Source organism: Charadrius vociferus, unplaced genomic scaffold (genome assembly GCF_000708025.1).
Source record: "Charadrius vociferus isolate BGI_N301 unplaced genomic scaffold, ASM70802v2 scaffold422, whole genome shotgun sequence".
NCBI lineage: Eukaryota > Metazoa > Chordata > Aves > Charadriiformes > Charadriidae > Charadrius > Charadrius vociferus.
In genome coordinates, this window is record NW_009647080.1 from 734,592 (window position 1) to 749,827 (window position 15,236).

At 37.6% G+C, this 15,236-nt stretch overlaps 1 protein-coding gene across 1 annotated transcript in view; it reads right to left on the reverse strand.

Annotated features, from left to right (window-relative positions):
- The window catches only part of KIF13A (kinesin family member 13A), a 118,646-nt gene that overhangs the window by 40,674 nt on the left and 62,736 nt on the right, over nt 1-15,236 (reverse strand). Inside the window, exons 4-13 of the mRNA XM_009895801.1 lie at nt 14,146-14,238; nt 13,476-13,656; nt 12,347-12,434; nt 10,909-11,043; nt 10,258-10,370; nt 5,012-5,123; nt 4,407-4,619; nt 2,713-2,823; nt 1,454-1,588; nt 146-276 (exon numbers count right to left, since the gene is read on the reverse strand). Of these exons, the coding sequence (XP_009894103.1) occupies nt 146-276; nt 1,454-1,588; nt 2,713-2,823; nt 4,407-4,619; nt 5,012-5,123; nt 10,258-10,370; nt 10,909-11,043; nt 12,347-12,434; nt 13,476-13,656; nt 14,146-14,238 (1,312 nt within the window). The remainder of the gene's footprint in view (nt 1-145; nt 277-1,453; nt 1,589-2,712; nt 2,824-4,406; nt 4,620-5,011; nt 5,124-10,257; nt 10,371-10,908; nt 11,044-12,346; nt 12,435-13,475; nt 13,657-14,145; nt 14,239-15,236) is intronic.

Below are 15,236 nucleotides of genomic sequence, written 5' to 3' on the forward strand. Positions count from 1 at the left end.
TATCTGTTTAAGGCAACTTTATTGAAGCTACTCGTTGATCAGAACGTAAGATACTTCTGACTGTGTGAAATAAAAATGCGTGCAAGTTACCTTCTGGTACAGAAAAGCAAACACTTCACTGGAAAGTGCTGCCTATCTTCCTTACCTTGCATTTTCTTTTGGTGTGAGTGTAACTTCTCCATCTAAAGCAATATCAATCTCACAGTGTTCTGGTTGGATTCCTATACCAAACAGCTGTATATCCTGAGAGGTATCTGCACCAACTCTTGTGTGATCCTAGAAAATAAGCTGTTACTAAGAGACAAGCAAACTATCACTGTTTATATAACTAAGAAAATATTAGCTAAAGCACAGACTGCACAATCTACATGCTCTCCTTTCTGAAGCATTTCTATAGAGCAGAAATGGTGCCGCAGTGGACTGTAAAGGTTACACACAAGCTGTTCTTCTGCTCTGCACTTTATTTTCACATGGTTTTAGATAAAGCAAAATAAAGCAGTTGACACAAATTCTGATTTAAAAATATTCTCAGACTATGCATGCATACAAGCAGTAGATGAGAGCAGTGCAGAAAGCCAGCCATGTCACAGAGGCATATATAAAGGACAACATGGATAGTAAAACTAGGTGCATGGAATTGGCTGCTTTTCAGAAAACAGCTATACGGCAACTCAACTAAACGTATTAATCTCTACGTAATTTCAAGTTGCATTGTAAATGCTGCTGAAATACTTTACTTTTCTGTTGTAAGAGCAGCTGTGCTTTATTTGCTACTGTTCAAATACAGAAGCCCTATCTCAGCCACTAAAGCAGAAAAGTAACTATAAAAATAGATAGGATATTCTTTCATATCTTATTGACAAGGAGCTCACGTTTCCTTACACACTTACTAGGTTTGTATTTGACACTTTTACTCTGACATGAGACTATGCTAAACCAAACGGTATGAAAGCTAGTGGCACAAGGAAAATACATTTCTGTAAATTTTTAACAGTGCTTTTTTTCCCCCTTTCTCTTTGTCTTAAGTTTTTCTGTCAAAGACAATGTTCACTCTTCCTGATTACTGCTAAACATCATCTCTTCATGATTAAGTCATTGAATATTTAAAGCAATTCTTATTTAAAGAAGGATCTAACACGAAGCTCTCACTTCGAGTTCAGCCCAAAAGGAAATTCTATGCACATCCTGCCTGGAAAGGCTAGAATTTAACTCAACACAGGCACAAATTAAGTACTTCTCCCACTGCTGGCAATCAGGAGATCAATTAGGAAAACAATGAAGCTGAACTGCAAAGAGAGAACAAAAGCTTAAACAGTAAGAGGAGGCCTATCCTATCTTGCTGCAACTAGTCTTAAAAATCTAAATACACTCTGAATAACAAATTGAGCCAGAAATTCAAAACAATAAACAAGTGTCCTTTCATTCTGTGTAAACATCCTGTTCATATTCTTACCTTTAAATAGTAAACTAAAAGCTCATTGAGCGCAGGGTCCGCATTCAGGTTCACCAGGTAACACTTGTCATCCCCAACCTTGATACCTGAAGACTCAAGGGAAATTCCCATGCTCTCTAGCTGTCTTTGCCTCTCCTGCAAGCACAAAAATAGGTTAATCTTGCCTGTTGCAATTTAGGGAGAAGTACAGCATATAAATGAAAGCAACGCAACTAAAGCTGAAGATGCATATGCTGAACATGCACGCTGTGTATCGCTACCAGAAACAGAACTGAAGACATTGGTCAAGTACCACATTTAACAGAATTTATTTTTACATGCCAACAGTAACAAGTTACATCTAATTCTCAAACACTTGCTTCCCCAAAGTGGCACTTACTTACCTAAGCAGCCCTATTCATTTTATTAGAGCTACTCATAAGTAACACAATGAACCTCTATGTCAGTTTGCAACTGAGACCAGTTTTTAATTACTTCAAAGATAATCATAGTCATAGAAAATTTCAAAAACAGGATGCCACAGTTTAGGTTTATTCTTTTGCAGTATTATTATTAATTCAGCTAAATCATCTACTCGATCACACGTCCTTTGCTTTGTTACAGTTTGGGGGTGGGGTTTTTTGTTTGACTGGTTGGGTTTGGTTTGGTTTGGTTTTTCCCCTGCCTTTTTTTTTTATTATTTTATTTAAATAGTAGTTGCATGAAAGCATGCTTCTGAAACATTAGGACTAGAAGGGGAAACAATATTCATTCTCCAAGCTATAGATGGTCGAAATGATGGAAAAGTACACTGGCATCCAGAAGTCTTATTTAAAGTACAATAATAATGAACAAACATTAGTGAATACATGTACATTATTTTCCTCCTCTGATTAAGAAGCCGTTGAAAGCAACGAATACCGCCCAAAATACTAATCCTTTTGTAATTCTTCATTTTCTTAGTCACTTCAAGGGAAACACATCCAAGATCCCACTGTGGTCTTATAAATTAATGAGCTACACAAAGATATTTTGATGTTTTATTTTAAACTCAAATATTAGCTTTTATCAATGATATCATTACACAGCTACATTTATTCTAATGAAGTTTAGACTTAAAAAAAAAGCCCACAACAACCAGGAACCAGGGGAAAAGACAACGATCTACACAAATTCTAAACAGCTGGTGGGAAGCAGCACAGTCCACTACAGCTCATGAAATTTGGCTGACTTGCACTATACGAGTATCTGGCCTTTGCTCCTCAAAATCTCTGAAATACCTGTGCAATTTCTTCTGTTTTTCTTAGCTTTTCCTCCCAGGTGACTGTTAGCTCTTTTATTAGTTTTTCAGACTCTTCCAATTTTTCCTTCAGTTCTGGTGCCTTCATGGCCTAAAAGACAGAAATTAGTAAAAACTTTCAGCTACTCTTCCCACTGCAATGTCTGGTTGCAAAAGAAAACTGAACACAGGAACATAATATGAAATGCAACAAGTATAGATTTCAACTATACCCCCCGTTTTTCATGGCAGAAGAAGAAACAGGTCACTTGCAAAGGAAGAGGACAGAATCAACCTATCACGGGTCTAGATCTGAAATAGCTGAAGACTGACATAGCTCCAGAGGCTATTGGAACCAATAAAATCTCTGGGCCTGGCCACTTAAGCTTCACTGTCTGCATGAAAAAAATAATCTGAGTACTTAAAAACTTTACGTCTTAGCTGTCTGAAGTTCAACTGCAAAGTCTTTCTTCCAACAGTAGTTTCAAACATAAATTCCTCTTGATATTTAGCCTTCCTTTCTACTTTGGTTTTGTACATGTTCCATTAAAGCTTTCAGACTGACCCTGTTGATTACCTTCGAAGGAAGGTATGCTCTGGAGCTAACACAGGCTTCTCATTTCACAATAGGAAACAAAAGCAAAGGGCTTGAATACATCCAGTGCCAAGTAACAATTCAACAGGCTGGCCTATAACTCTATATTTTAAGAGAAGGTATAAGAGAAAAAACTTTTTAAAAATATTAGTATGACTTTGGACACCTTCCTACTGACTGTGTTCAGCCACAGTCTGCCAACATAATTAAGAACATGCTATGAGAATATTTTCTGATTTAAAATATGGGATGAGAACAGGATTTTATTTACAAAAAAAGTGAATGGCTCCTTTTTCTTAAAGCAGATTTCCCCATTTCAGCCTGTAAGGAACTATTCATACAAGGAACACTATTCCTTAAATGAATGTGAAGTTTAAACACCACACAAATTTACATTCAGACACACTTCTGTTCTTTTTCCACCAGTATTTCTTCCTGCCTGAAAAGATCAAAAATATTTTCCTACGATGCAGAGCCTGATTTCTCCAGATATCACCAAGTAAACTATCCTACCTACCCTAATACTTTACTCTCCAATTAGAAGTATAAATCTCAGATAGGCCCAATCTCACAGTGTTAACTGTTAAGTCAGTGAAGCAAATTGTTGATGATTTCAGTGTTGCAGTTTTGACAACTTTTATAGATTTTCACAAATGTCAAGGAGAGAAACACCCCACACATTTTGTGGTCCAATACCAGATTTACAGCTTTTCACACTTTTCCATTTGTCATCATAAAATTATATAGTCCACCAATGCAAAAAAAATAATCTGATAATAAGTCTAGACAATGAAGTCGTACACTAGGTCTTAGCTTTGCTGCATCAGTTCTTGCTTGACATGACGATCTTCAAGAATATTCTATTCCGACAAGGGTCACCATCAGTACAATGCTGTCCTCATTTAAAAGTTATTAAAAATAAGCAAACATTATATCGGATTTATTTCAGGAAACAAGGTCAATTATTAAAAAAATAAAATAAAAATGACAGACTCTTCCTTTCCTCATTTTGTAAGACTTAAAAAGAAAGCTAGTCTTCCAGCCAGAGTTTAACATTTCCTTGGGAAACTCAGTTTACATTGTACTGTGAATGACGTTACCTCAGCTTGCGAGAGCTGTTCTTTCAGTTTTTCAACTTCTTCACGTAATTCTCTGATGACCCTAGCATTTGGATCTTCATTCACCACAGCATGATTAACTATCCTTTTGGCTCTGTCTGCGTATCTCAGAGTAGAGAGTGTTTCTTCATAGTTGTCTGCTGCTGGACTAATTGTGGCTATCATGGCAGTTTGGCTGTTTCCTCCCAAGTTGTCCTGCAGAGTGCATCCACAGAAAGTTTCAGGGTTAAAAATTGTTCTGAGACTATACAATGTCTTTACAAAGATACTTAAAATACAAAGCTTACTAGTTAGACACTAAAGGTACTCTGGATGTAAACTAACCAGTATGATCCATAAACATTTCCAACCACCTCTACCAGCTTTGATTCCATTATGACTGAAAATAGCCAAATATGACTTTACATAGAATTAACACAAAATACACTTAGCTGTCCATGTTACTTGGAACAACTTAAAGCTATGAGAGCTCCTTGCTCATTTCTTTAAAAAAAGATAAGTCCATGTACACAGAAGGATGCTTCAATGACCATGCAAACTATTAAGCTGACATCATGTGAACAAGGTGAACAGAAAACGTTAATTACCTTGAGAAGCCAAGTGAGTACAGAGTCTCTGTAAGGCACAAACTTGTTTTTCCCCTTCCCTGCTGCTTGGTCAGCGAGTGATGATATAACCAAGCCCAGCGTTGAAAGTGATCTATAAATGCAACACAGCAGAACAGCCTTAATACATATTCCACATGTAGATTTAATAAAACACAGAAAAGGGAATTTGCTAAAGAGTTTAATTTATGCTGTGCAGAACTTGACATCCAATTTTCAAAATATCATAGAATAATTTAAGTTGGAAATGACCACAGGAGATGAGCTAGCCCATTGCCCTGCTCCAAACCAGGCAATGTATTTATTAAAGTTAGCTATCTGGAAGAAAAAAAAAAAAAAAAAAAATAATCGGTATTTACAGTGTTTCATCTCAGCTGGTACTAAGACCAAGTTCCAGGAATCCTAAGTTGAAATACTCAGGTATTTAAAATAGTTTGAAAAGTGCAAAGTAGACTGCTTCAGTAGATGGAGAATCACTGCCTTTGATTAGACATCTACCTTTCCTCAGAGACTAAAAATCTTTCTATCTTGGACACTGCCTCATGACACTGTCACGGGTCAGTGTTGGCAGCACAGCAAGAATCCCGTCTCTGGAAACAATGTTTTAACAGACTAAAACCGAACAACTCTCTAGCCATAAGGAGGCATCCTCAAGACAGCTATGGCCCAGGAGAACTAGTCTGCCTGGTGAACCAGTAACTAATCAGCCATCACATGACAATGGAAGACTGCTCATCAGAAGAGACCGATTAGGAGGTCCCTTGACAAATGGGTTGACTTATAATTGAGGTGGAGCCTCACTAGCTTCCTGGGGGGGGAAGTAAATCAAACAATCTCCCAGTTACAAAAATGTTGCACAAGCATGAAAGAGAAAAGCCCCCAAATTGCCCCACATCCCAAACACCACTCTAGAATTGTGAAGAAAATACAGATAACTCGTTCATTTTGGTACACGTACCACTTCTACCAACTGCATTAGCAATCTGTGCAAAGCATCTGTGCATTATGTAATCCAATTGTTATACAAACCTGTGCAAATTTTAAGTGGCTCTTGGGGTGAGCGTGTTTAAGATAATGAGCTGATTCAGGAGCCTGAGAACATTAAACAGATGCCTAAAGGGTTTTAAAACAGACAGTGCTGAAGCCCAAGAGTATACTGGTCCATCATACTTATGCCATATTATCCATCTACTCTTTATAACTACCAAGGAAAACTTCAGCAGCATCACAATTAGATAGTCAAATAAATCTTTAATTGCACTGTTCCACTCCATCCCTCTGAGTTTTCTTTCCCAAGGAGCAGTACTATTTTAGTTGATAGGCAGTGTTTGCACAATATTTGTAGCAGGGCCTTAGTGCTGCTTGAAACTACCAGTGGTTCAGAAATAACATTTAGAAAATGACAAAGATGTTGCAGAAGAACATTTCAGGGAAGACATCTGAGGGTAAGGTAACAAGAACCATTACATGTGTCACAAAAGATGTGCCATACTGCGTATAGCACAAAATGGTATGAAGATACAGCATAGACCTGAAAGCAAAATTAGAAGAAAAAGAAATTTAAAGAGAGGCTAGGCAATGGGATCTCCCAAGAGAGCACTCCATTTTGTAAATTTGTCTATAGGATAACTTTCCATTTCACTTCTGAAAATGTCACAGCAAAAAGGACTTAGTTTTAGTTTGTGACCTGAACAAAAACCTAATGACCTCTGAAAGCTTGTGGGGGGAAGATGGGGGAGGGAGAATTGGTTCTTGCCTCCAATCTTTGATCTCCACAGATGGAGATGACAGCGTGCTAAACATGTGAGAACAAACAGTAGGATGCTATATGCTGCTCCATAGCAACCTCCTACAGCACAACCGAAAAGCACCACCAGCATACCCACAATGGAGTCCACCTCCAAGGAGCATAAAGTAAAAAAAAAAAAAAAAACAAAAAAAAAAAACCCAAAAAAACCCACCCTGGCCTATTTTCCTCTGATTCCTATTTCCCTTTTTAAATGAAGGGAAATGTGAAAACCAGCCGCGGGCAGGACGGGAGGGAGAAGAAAAGGACACTCAGAAGGGGAATGGGAAGAACAGGGATTCAAAAAGGCATATCACTGAAATCTATTTCACAACAGGGCTGCAACACCAATTCCAGTTATGGGCACTGTATTTTAATGAACAGGAAATTACAAGCTACAGTTTATTAACACAGGATTAAAAGATGTGATAATATTTCTGCTCCTTACATATACTGATTTTATTTTAAGACCAACTGTTAACATCTGCAATAAAAGCCAAACTGGAGTAATTTATGTATTCTGCTTGAGATTTCATAACACAAAGCTGTTTAAGGACTTTAAGGAAAGCAGTAAAAGAAATGGCTGCCCAACAAAGTAATTACAGGACTCATCGGCCGCTTTCCTTCATACTAAATGATGCATCAGACATCTGTCATTACTTTGATCCTATCTCACGCTACTTTTATAATGAGTCAACCTAAGCCCATAGCGCACGGCAGACTGAGACAGTTCAGAAGCCACAGAATTGAGGTGTCGTGGTGCCGAAGGTGCCATTTCCACGCACTCCCTGTTCTTGCCCCTCTCCCGCGGGCAGGACCCGGCCGCCCTTGCTGGTGAGTGGCAGGAAGCTCGCACACTCCCACCACGGGCCTGAGTTGGCAGCATTTTAGGGGAGGTGGTGCTTCCTCACCACAGGGAAGAGCTCTGTTCCTAAGTGACAGCTGTTCAAGCTATTTCTGCACAATTTACAACCAAATTCTTCAAGGAGCAGAACCCACCTTTCTATTAGTTAACTCTGAATATAAAACCCCCTTCCTAAAATCAGCTTGGAGCCAGACCTATCCCAACCCACTCCTTCCCCCGCCTACATTTTGAAGGCTTCTTTTTGCATTCTCAAGTTAAAATGACAACAGCTACGATTTTATTAATCACAGTTAAAATTGCAGACTGCTCACAGAAAGTATTTTTCTTAGCCACTAATTGACAGCTTGTTTATTCTGCTTCCTCCTACTACTGTATTCTAGAAGTTCTTTGACTACACCACAAAATTGTTAAGCACCTGTGTTTCTACCTCAGTACAGGAACCAGCACATGCTGGGGAGGAATGAGCACATCCAGCTTCCTTACAAGATATCGCAAGTCCCCCCAGACCTCAATAGTAAGGAAAGCAGAGAGCCAGCACCTTTACCAAGGCAACTCTGCATCACCTCTGAGAAAAAAGAGAAGTAATCTTTATTAAAACTTTATAAAGATGTTAACAAAACATCACAACTCCCAATTGTTTCCATAAGTGGGAGAGCAATCCACTACCTCCCCTCTGCATATGCTCTTCCAAGACAGGAAAGAGTGCTTAAAACAAGATGAGTTGAGGTATGGAAGCAAGAGCTGCCAGAGCCCTAGCCAGGTTTCATGCAGAAAATGAAGAGCAGAGAAACTTGCGGAGACTGGCTGAATGTCACAAGACGCAGTTTTGGTATGCACAGCTGAGTGTACATTTTCCCTGTCTTGTAAATACATAAACAGGTATGTTATTTCCACATTCTTCTTTGAGGTAATAAAACACAGCACAAGCAGCAAGTTTATTTGCCAGGTAATTTCAGCAACTCCATTTTTTATTTCATTAAACATAGCACATTGTACCAATCTAAGTTACTGCTTTTTTCTAAAAGAAGAAGTAAAAAAAGGAAATGACATAATAAGGTATATGGTTTAAATAGTCTGTATTACTCCAGAAAAGATTATTGCCTTTCCCAAACAAGTAAGGTGCATAACACCAAAAAGATCATACACAATGTTCTCTGAAGAACTAGTCTACTAAAACATATGTGCCAATTTTGAGGCTTCCAGACTTCATTAAAGCTCCAAGTACCAGCAAGAATCTAATAGAAGGCGGCAAGTACAGCACTAACAATTCGCTTGCCTGGCAGTGTCAAAAGAGACTGCAAATAGAGAATGCTTAATAAAATGACTAAAAGATACAGATTTATATCATATAAAAATTTAATTGATGGGAAAATGTAGAGCTGTGCACTTTTATTTTATCTTTTACAGAAAAGTTTGGTGTTTGCTTCTGAAGTTCTGTATTGCCAAAGAAGTTCAGCACAGGTAAAACAACCTTCCTGCATCAATGCCCTAAAACTTTAACACCGAGTAAAACACTGAGTAAACATCCTAATAGGAAAAAAAAAAAAAAGGAAGTCTTTCTTGCAATTTGTTAATAGCTGTTGGGAGAGTTGGCATTTGAATTCTTCCCCAAGAATTAGAAAGAAACATTTAATCTCACCTTTGTTCATGCAAAATACAAATACAGTTTCTGGTAAAACCCATCTGAATTTAACTAATAACCTTGGGGTAAAGGTACAATACCTGCCATTAGGCAAACAGAGCCCCATCATTTTGTTTCACAAGGACCATGCCAGTGTGGCTACCAATATGATGCATTAAATACAAAGTAGATTAGAAATTAAGCTAGAAAGAGAAAACATGTTCAAACTCTAAAAAGAGGTAATTTAAAGCATTAATGCTGTTCAAACACATTTTCTGTTGTCACCGTTAATTTAAAATACCAAAACATTTTGTAACATTTTAAAATTAAATTGAAAAAGCAGTAGCTTTCAATGTAACAGTTAAACTCTTTCTTTCCCAGGAAAATTAGTATATTTAAGACAGCGGTAATAGTCTGCTAAATTCTTGCTTTTGGGCAATAACACGTAATTACGGTAAAAAAGTGCCCTGAAACTTGTCATTGCTTGAGTACAAATGCCCAAGGCAATGCTAAATTAACACAGCTTCATTCAGATCTGGTTTTCTTAAACTGTGAATTATACTCTTACATATCTTAATACATGTTGGAACAAAGCCATTCAACTCTGCAACTTTGCATTCTTCCTTGAGCAGATGAGAAACACATAAGCCTGGGGACAGGGTGTATAAATGAATCACAAAAGGTATATGCTTAATTAAAGAGCACTGCTGTCACTTTTTCCAGATAAAATTCATATAGCCCTCAACTGAGTCAAGTATGAATCAGGGTCCTTACGCCAATGTAAAGAAACACATGCTGTTTAGCACAGAGCAGCTGAGAGCGCAGTATTGAACTGCTGCTGATGAGGTCTATCGTTTGAAATGACTTGTGACAAGCACACCAAGAGAAGAGGTCAAGGAAACAACAGTCATTCTTACAAGATAAAGCTTTGCAACCTACATATGCCAGTGTCTTACTTGTTTATGTTGCTGCCTTCCTTCAGACGTTCTCCTGCAGCTCCTGTTTTGGACACTCTCTCGCTCCCAGCCAAATCCACCAGGCTGACCTTGCTGACCTTCTCTCCAGAATTCTGTGCAGATGGCACATGGGAGAACAACAGATAAAAACCACCGGCACAAAGTGCTAACACATCTGACACCAGCACCATGAAACACTGTTCTTCATAATAATTTGGGTTAAAGTATCAAATTCGAGATAGGAGAGAAGAAGGTATTCTCAGAGTTTTTAGAGCTCTTTAAGAGTCACTCATATTTTATAGTAAAGGGCCGAAGCACTAATGAACCAGAATCAGCTGTGTGGTAACATTAATAACCTTACTGGAAGAGCAGACCATTAAAACATATCCACTTCAGCAACAGTTAAGACCTAAGACAGTTTTCATGGTGGCAATATAATCTTAAAAAGTGACCCAACTGCTTGCTTTATCTGGTGTGCTTCCTCGCTCTTCCAGGGTTCTCTCAATCTTATGGTCTTGCCAATAATACTTTGGTTACTGGACCCCATGGCATTACAGGTAGAAGCACAGCTAAAAAGATCATGTATGTTGAAGAGGAGGGAAGAAGAAGAATTCACCACAACTTCATAAATTAATCAACAGGAATACATACACCAGAATGCAGGTCATAAAGTGTCTGAGTCACTATAATATTGAATACAGCATGAGAGCGGCTGCTTTCTTCATTCATGTTGGTTGCAGCAACTGTTCGTGATTTGTTTCCCTCCGACATCAGTGACTCAATATCCTAGAGCAAAAAGAGTAAAAAGTGATGCTAGGATAAAAGCAAGTATTGTGCTTGCTGAACAAAATCCCCATCTAGATGGAAGGGTGTGTATGTGTGGGAGAGAGGAAAAAAGGAAGGTAGAAGTAATGAGAAAATTCTTTGCACATTTTGAGACCTATCGGTACAGAGGGTATGTAATTCCACAGAATGACATTAAATCACACCTTTGTTTTAAGTGCTGCGCTTAAAAGCCCAGCAACTACATTCAGTGCACCTTCTCCTTATCTGCTGCTGAAATATGTTGGCAATATCCACATTACAAATCATATTGTTTAATGCCAGTAATCAGGCCAGCACAGATCTACTTACACAGCTGAACACAACGCGTCTCTTTACTGAATTGCACTAACACTGTCTTCACTTAATTGGCTCAAAGGGTTACCTCACTTGGAGCCTGTACCTTCCCACATATGTAAAAACAAAGATGGCTATGCAGAGTCTGATATGTGCTTGCTGAGTCTTCCAAGACAGTTTCATAAGTCATCAGCCAAAAACTAGGTATGAACAAAATTTCCTAGAATTTGAACAAAGAAGGTGTGCTTTCAAAGTACACAATTCACCATAAAAGCTGCAAAAGCAGTTTTTATAACTCTGTAATATGCATGGAAGCTTCAGAAAAATAAAAATCCCCATAAAAAAGCAAAATGGTTCCCCACGTAATACTACACAAAGAATGAACAGTTTTTTAAAAACCAACATTTTCAAATCAGCTTCCTCATAAAAAGAAAAGCCTACATGACTCATACAACTGCACTGCTTTAATTATTTTCATTGTAGCTATTGTAGTTCATTGGCTTCTACAATACTGATTTATTTGAATGTATTTTGCTAACTGAAGCGGGCTCAGATGCTGTCATGATTTAAATCATGAATTATATAAGCCATGTTGTAGCTCCTCATGCAATACACCTGTATAAAATAAGAGGTCATATTCAACAACAAAATCAAAGAAATTCATGCTGGAAGACTAGTATTCTTATTCTGGAAGCCTCATATTTCCTGTCTCAAGGAAACATTGTGTTCTTGGTGTATACCATATGCATTGAAAACCACTATTACATTTTTAACCAACGTAAAGGCAAATCCAGTGCTTTTACATGAAATAAGTACTTCTGAAGCATTAGAGAGGATCTTTTCCATTGCCAGAGACCATAACCACTCAAGAACCAAAATGTTTGAACAGACACTAGTTTATCCCTTACAAGATTCCTATTTCTTATATACATAGGTGTTATTTATAAACTTGTCATTGGTTTAGATTTACCTCAAAATTCGTAACAGCCAGCTGAGACAGTCCATCTACATATGGTCCCAACACTTTGTGTTCTCGAACCTTAAGAGACTGCCGACTCCTATGGAATAAAGTAGACTTTATGCACAAACCACTAGTGTGAAATTTATTGAAATGGGAAAAATATAGTACAACATTATAAGAATCTTCTATATAGCAGAAGTTTATTTGTGTCTTTTAATTGTAACAGGAGGAAAAAAGGCTGCTTCCAGATTTTTTTTATCTCAAATTAACAATAAAGACTCAAATTAATCTAACTGGTTTTATTCTACATAAATGAATTATTATTAATGCATCCTCCCACCCCAGTGTTTGTGGCTAGAACAAAACCTGAAATGACTTATTTGGCAGAAAGAATGCTGACAAAAAAGGAAACCAAAAGTCCCTCCCCCCTCCCCTCAGCAATTTGCTAAAGCTTCAATTCTTCTTGTCTTTTCCACAGTTTACTGACATATATCAAGTAAGTCTCAAATCTACCTCTTTTAACTAACTTGTATACTTCTTCACCTAGTGCAATTATGTTCAAGAATCAAAATATATACCACATATATCAATGCTCAGCTGAAAAAAACCCTAAACTACCTCCTGTCTAGACATCTCCAAGCCAGAGAGCCTAAAAAGTATTTCTGTGTAAACAAAATGAAGACAGAGTGTCATGAGTGTATTCTGATGTGTTACCCTTCCACATTCCAAAAGTTCAACATCTAATGCAGAAGAACCAAGTTGTAAATAAGCTTCAAACTCCTTCTAGTTGATGAAAATTCTTACCTGAATACAGTTTGGATCATATGGCAAAAATACCCCAGGATTTACTTACACACTGTCTTGCTTTCTGGTGGTAAACTACTTTGTACAGTATTTTTTTGCGTTATTATGATGGTATCCTAATATTTAAATCTATCCATGCCAGCTACTACTTCACATACATGGATATTCTTTCCGGTTTTCAGTATCTAATCCTTTCTAAAGAAGTTGTATAAACATACATTCTGGAAAAAAAAAAAAAAAAAAAAGCCTTCTCGAGGACTTCCAAAAGTGATTTCTACTTTTACAGTTTCAGACAATAATAAGGAAGGCTGTGGGGGAGAGTGAAGCTACTCACCCTTTTGGGTCAAGCAGATCTCTGACTTTCTCATTGTAGATTTCCATATAGGACACTTCGACTTTAAAAGTATGAGATTCATTTTCTTCCACAGAGATTCTCTGAAATAAAGCACAACAGAGCCGTGGGATCAGACCCAGCTGCTCTGCATTGCCCATCATTGAAAAGGATTTTCCTGAACCTAAAGGAAAAAAGGAGAAGAAAATGCTTTAGAATGTAGTTTCTGAGCTACTCATTTGCTCATGAAGCACATTTTAATTCTCTTTTTATTCCTCCAGAAGCATGTATCAGAACATCATGACATGCTATTCCAGACAAATAGCTTGCTCTTTGGGCTACAGAGTACAGGTAAACAAAAAGAGAAATTATCTTAAAGGTTTCTTTCAGCTGGGCCATTATGTGTACCCCTTTGAACACACTCAAGCACAAAAGACTGAATGAGCCTTTGGTATGAACAACTCCTTTCAGGCTTTGAAAGCAGCCCCAACAGGTAGTACCTAGGAATATATTTAAAGCTGCTTTAAGAACTTTACATTGTCACTGGCTGTGCTTAATATTTGACATTTAACATGACGATATTTCAAAATACAACTTTGAAATATTATCTAGCTTAATATTTATGTTTTGTTCTTCCCAGTTCCCATGTGCAAAGTGTTTTTCGCTGACTCACCTGTCTGTCCATAGGCAAAAATACAAGCATTATATCCCTGAAAGGCCTTTTCAAGAATTCCTTCTCCAAGGCACTTGAACACCACTTCTTGACCTAGAAGACAATTATTTTTAAGTTTATTTTAAATTGAATAACAGACTAAAATTTACTGAAAGAAAAAAAAAGTTTGCAAATTATTTTTTACTATTGAGTGCTCTGATGAACAAATAAATGATTTCACATACAACTAAGTGACAAGTTCAAAACTGTTGCCTGAAACTAGTGTAACAGCTACCTCTGTGTTTAAATATATTGCTGATTTTCCTGTGAAGGAAGCAGTTCTTCGAAAGGCATCATACAAGTTGAATGCTTAGAAAATAACATAGATGTCTAAATTTTGTATTATTTAGATGTAAATTTTGCAATTAGCATACATTCTTTAATCACAAACTATACCAAAAAAGAGTTCTGCAACAGAATTGCAATGAAACCCATTAGTGAACAAGGATATTAGAGGTACAATAACTATCATGCTAGAAATAGTAGTTCTTCTCTTGGGAAGTGGCCTCAAGTTTCACCCTAAGCTATTATGATTCACCCCGTGGCAAGGTGATGCTGGAACCAAGATAAAAGCATTTCCAATGACATTCAGGCAGGAAATGCATATTAGGAGGCTGTGAGACTTCAAAAGAGCCGTTTGAGGATATATTCTGTCAAATCTGTTGGAAACATCAGCTGCAGAACTTCATAGTCTGAAAATTGTCTCTCTGTGCCAGGCAGATGTTAGAGGTGCCTCAAAACTTTTAGATATAGAAGATGAAAATAGGCATAGTGGTTGTTTTTTGGTATGTGGGTTTTGGGGCTGGGGGGTGGGGTGGGGTGGGGGTTGTTTGTTTGTTTTTTAAATAGAAAAGCCCAGAATTTGTACACACCACAAAGAGGGTCAATGGATTGTCTGCTTTGAGTTTTAATCTGAGAATTACACCACCTGTGTGTATACCCAAAACAAGCAGAGCTGAGCTAAGAACAGCATTTATACACTTTCTGGTATTTGGTTTTACATTTCTATTCACTGCCTGGTAACTTTCTGAACAGCTGTCATCAGCTGCATC